Source organism: Carex rostrata, chromosome 15, assembly GCF_964058835.1.
Source record: "Carex rostrata chromosome 15, lpCarRost1.2, whole genome shotgun sequence".
Taxonomy (NCBI): domain Eukaryota; kingdom Viridiplantae; phylum Streptophyta; class Magnoliopsida; order Poales; family Cyperaceae; genus Carex; species Carex rostrata.
Genome location: NC_135932.1, coordinates 190,301 through 193,761, shown reverse-complemented (window position 1 = coordinate 193,761; position 3,461 = coordinate 190,301). Strand labels below are relative to the sequence as shown.

Below are 3,461 nucleotides of genomic sequence, written 5' to 3'. Positions count from 1 at the left end.
TCATGCATGTTTTTTCTTAACCAAATGTATTATTATTAATTAATCATGCATCTGTTTAATTAATTAAACCCCTGGATCTCTGCTTATATCTAGAAGGATTGTTGGCATGAAAGGCGGATTAAATGTCAACATTCCAAAAGGAAGTATTAGTCTGGCAGCCTACCCATTGATACCAAAAGGAGAAAAGGAATTTCGCATTACAGCTAGCCAACCAAGGAATAATAACGTACACCATTTCATTTCATAATATTTTGGAACCGAGCTCATTGCTGATTATATAGAAAATGCTCTCTGATCTCAATTTGATTTATAATTAATTAAGAACATTAATAATAGCTACAAAAACATCTAGGAAAATTCTCTCTGAAAACCCTAATTAAATTAATGATCACTAAAACTAGTACTACCACTACTACCAGATCGATCAGTCTACTCTTCACTAGCTAATAAATAGAATGGAACAATTTGAACTAATAATGTCTCTCAATCAACCCGTAATACCAACTTGACAAAGCACCCAAAAAATATATATACTCCCGATATCATGCCCATCAAGGAATTAATGCCGAAATTTTCATAAAAGAAGAAAGAAAGAAAAACATAAAAAGAAAAATAAATGAGGACGAAAGAAATAAGAAGGAAAGCAAAACAAGGTAGAAACACACGCTCACACAAAAGAAAGAATGCATGAAGCCACGGATATCTTATGCAAAACCTAATAATTATAAATCCATAACCTATGTATCACTGGTGCTCATGCTATCATGCCGGTCTCCTCCACCACCGCCTCCAGTCGAATGTTGTTGATGTGATCCTCCTTGACCCGCATCAGTACCAGTTTGTGGTCGGTATGAATTTAATGCTGCAAGAATACCCATATGACCTTCTCCCGAACCACCAGCCCCACCGGCACTGCCGCCTGACCCGAGCCCTAGTTGCTGACCTGGTAATAGAGCCATAGGAGTCGGGAAGTTCATGAAATGCAATCCGCCCGGCACATTACCTCTATACATAGCCGCAGCTCCGCTCATTTGCGGGAATGTCCAGATAGACTCGGCTCCTCCGCCTGACGCAACACTTACACCTTGATTGTTAGGGTTTGGCACCATCCATACTGTACCAGGCATTTGGCTTTGCGTATATCCAGCCATTTGTTGTTGAAGCTGCTGTTGTTGCTGCTGCTGCTGCTGCTGTTGCTGCTGTTGTTGCTGCTGTTGTTGTTGCAACTCTTGCTCCCATCGCCGCTTTCTTGCATTTACCATCTCTTCATCTGCCGACTGTTGTTGCGCTTCTATACCAACGCTACTTGAAGAGTGGAAGTTCAATAACAAAGGCGAAGATGATGATGATGAAGAAGATGGTCCCTCTTGTGCAAAATTCATGCCTATAACTCGGTCCCACTCGGTCCGGAATCGAGGAGGTGCCGGTGGGAGACGAAAATGGTGTGCTGGTGCTGAAAGAGATGAACCCGAACTTCGCAGAGAGATATTTAGTGAAGTAAAGTTTGCCGGTATGGTACCAGTGCCAGTTGCAGCAATCACGGCAGGTTCAGCTTGTTGCAGCAACCACTCGATCGTCTCCCCATCAGTCTTGTGCCCGAGTTCACGTGTCAATTGGAAGACCCGAGCAGCGCACAAGGCGGGCATGCGGATGCGGCGCCCGCGCCCGTCAACCTTGGTATGGCGATCCTTAGTGGAGGTCCGTTTGGGGGCGGGCTTTCTCTGCAGCTGTAGCGCGTTGTTTCCGGTGTCTGTAGGGGTGATGGCAGGGGAGGTGGAAGGGGAAGGAGAGGGAGAGATTTCCTTCTTCTCTAGAAGTTGTAAGGGGAAGTTTGGCCGGCGAGGAGCACCTCCGCTTCCTCCAGTGGGGTCACCAGTGTCCATGGATGGAACCTTAATTTATGTTTGTAGGGTTATATACCATGGCAAGGGGCAAGGGGCAAGGGGCAAGGGGCAAGGGGCAAGGGGAGATTGTAGTGTGTGTGAGTGTGTGGGGTATGGGGGGTTGAGACTTGAGACTTGAGAAGAAGGTAAGTAAAGGGAAAGAGGGGATGAACACAACACACACACACACATACAGAGTGAAGTGAAGGTGGGGTTGTAGGGCTCACAGAGGAGCTAGCTAGCGATGTTTTAGAGAGAGAGAGAGAGAGATGTGTGTCTGTTAATTTGGTAGGGTAGCCAGTTCAAATCTAGCTCTGAAAGAGAGATGAAGTGGATCAAGGAGAGGAGACAAGTGGAGGAGGAGGTATTGGTGAAAGATCGATCGGACTAGAGAGACTAGAGAGAGAGACTCATGAATTAAATTAATGGTTGGTGAGAGAGAAAGAGAGAGAGAGTCAGAGAGTCAGACAACCAACTATTTAGGGGACAAACAAACGATTCAAATTTTAAGTCTTTGAAGATGGAAATTAAATCTCATGAACACACAAATAATATACGCTGCATATATGAAAGAGAGAGACAGAGAGAGAGAGAGAGAGAGAGAGAGAGAGAGATAAGGAGTAGAGAAACAGAAGCTTTGAGAGAAGAAAATACAATGAGTGGGAATTATATGAGGGGCATGGAGAAAGCTACGTTTTTTTATTGTTTTTTTTTTTTCATTCCTTTGCAAATAAAATGTTGGCTTTAAGCCTTTAACCACTGCTTACTATTTTTTTTCTTTCCTCTCTTTCAGACCCCTGGGCCCCATATATTTTTCTCCTGTGTTTCTATCCAGTTTTGGAAAATTTTACACGCATACCACAAAAACTTCCAAAACTTTAGTGTGTCACTTGTGTCGCTTGCAAACTCTTTTCTTTTTCTTTGGATAAAACAAACTATTATTGATATTTAAAATTCACGCTGATGATAAAATAAACAAAATTTAATTCTTACAAGTATATACACTCATATCTCAAGGCCCTTATGAAACTAATTGTTTAATTCTAAAAAAAGGTAGAAAAATATAAGAATATATATATATATATATATATATGAGTGAGTCTATGGTACTATGCATATTACGATTTGGCACTGTGCTACGGCTCTATATTTGAGTTTTCAAATCTTAACGGTCGATCCGAACCGTTCATCTTGTTCTCCATATTAATATGTGTTTGGAGACCAAATTTTACATTTTTTGAAATTTTTTTACTATTTTTTTAGATTTATTGAAAATCACTGTTTTTGGATGGTCCAGAATTTTCAGATCAAGTGATTTTCTAAATATCTAAAAAAATAGTAAAAAAATTTCAAAAAATGTAAAATTTAGTCTCCAAACACATATTAATATGGAGAACAAGATGAACAGTTCGGATCGACCGTTAGGATTTGAAAACTCGAATATAGAGCCGTAGCACGGTAACAACCCGTGATATGCATAGTACCATAGACTCACTCTATATATATATATAGAGTTAGGCTGGGGTGTTATGGATAGCATAGTGGCCTCCCGTGCTACGGCTCAATATTCAAGTTTTC

General features: G+C 41.1%; 1 protein-coding gene across 1 annotated transcript; it reads right to left on the bottom strand.

Annotated features, from left to right (window-relative positions):
- Window positions 1-443: 443 nt before the first annotated feature.
- Window positions 444-2,491, bottom strand: LOC144566547 (transcription factor TCP15-like). Its single transcript, XM_078316581.1, has one exon. It carries the CDS (start codon window positions 1,881-1,883, stop codon window positions 738-740), a length of 1,146 nt encoding a protein of 381 aa, XP_078172707.1. The 5' UTR covers window positions 1,884-2,491; the 3' UTR covers window positions 444-737.
- Window positions 2,492-3,461: the final 970 nt, after the last annotated feature.

Excerpts from the sequence above, each read along its gene's own strand:
- LOC144566547 (XM_078316581.1), bottom strand. The coding sequence starts at position 1,883 with ATGGACACTGGTGACCCCACTGGAGGAAGCGGAGGTGCTCCTCGCCGG.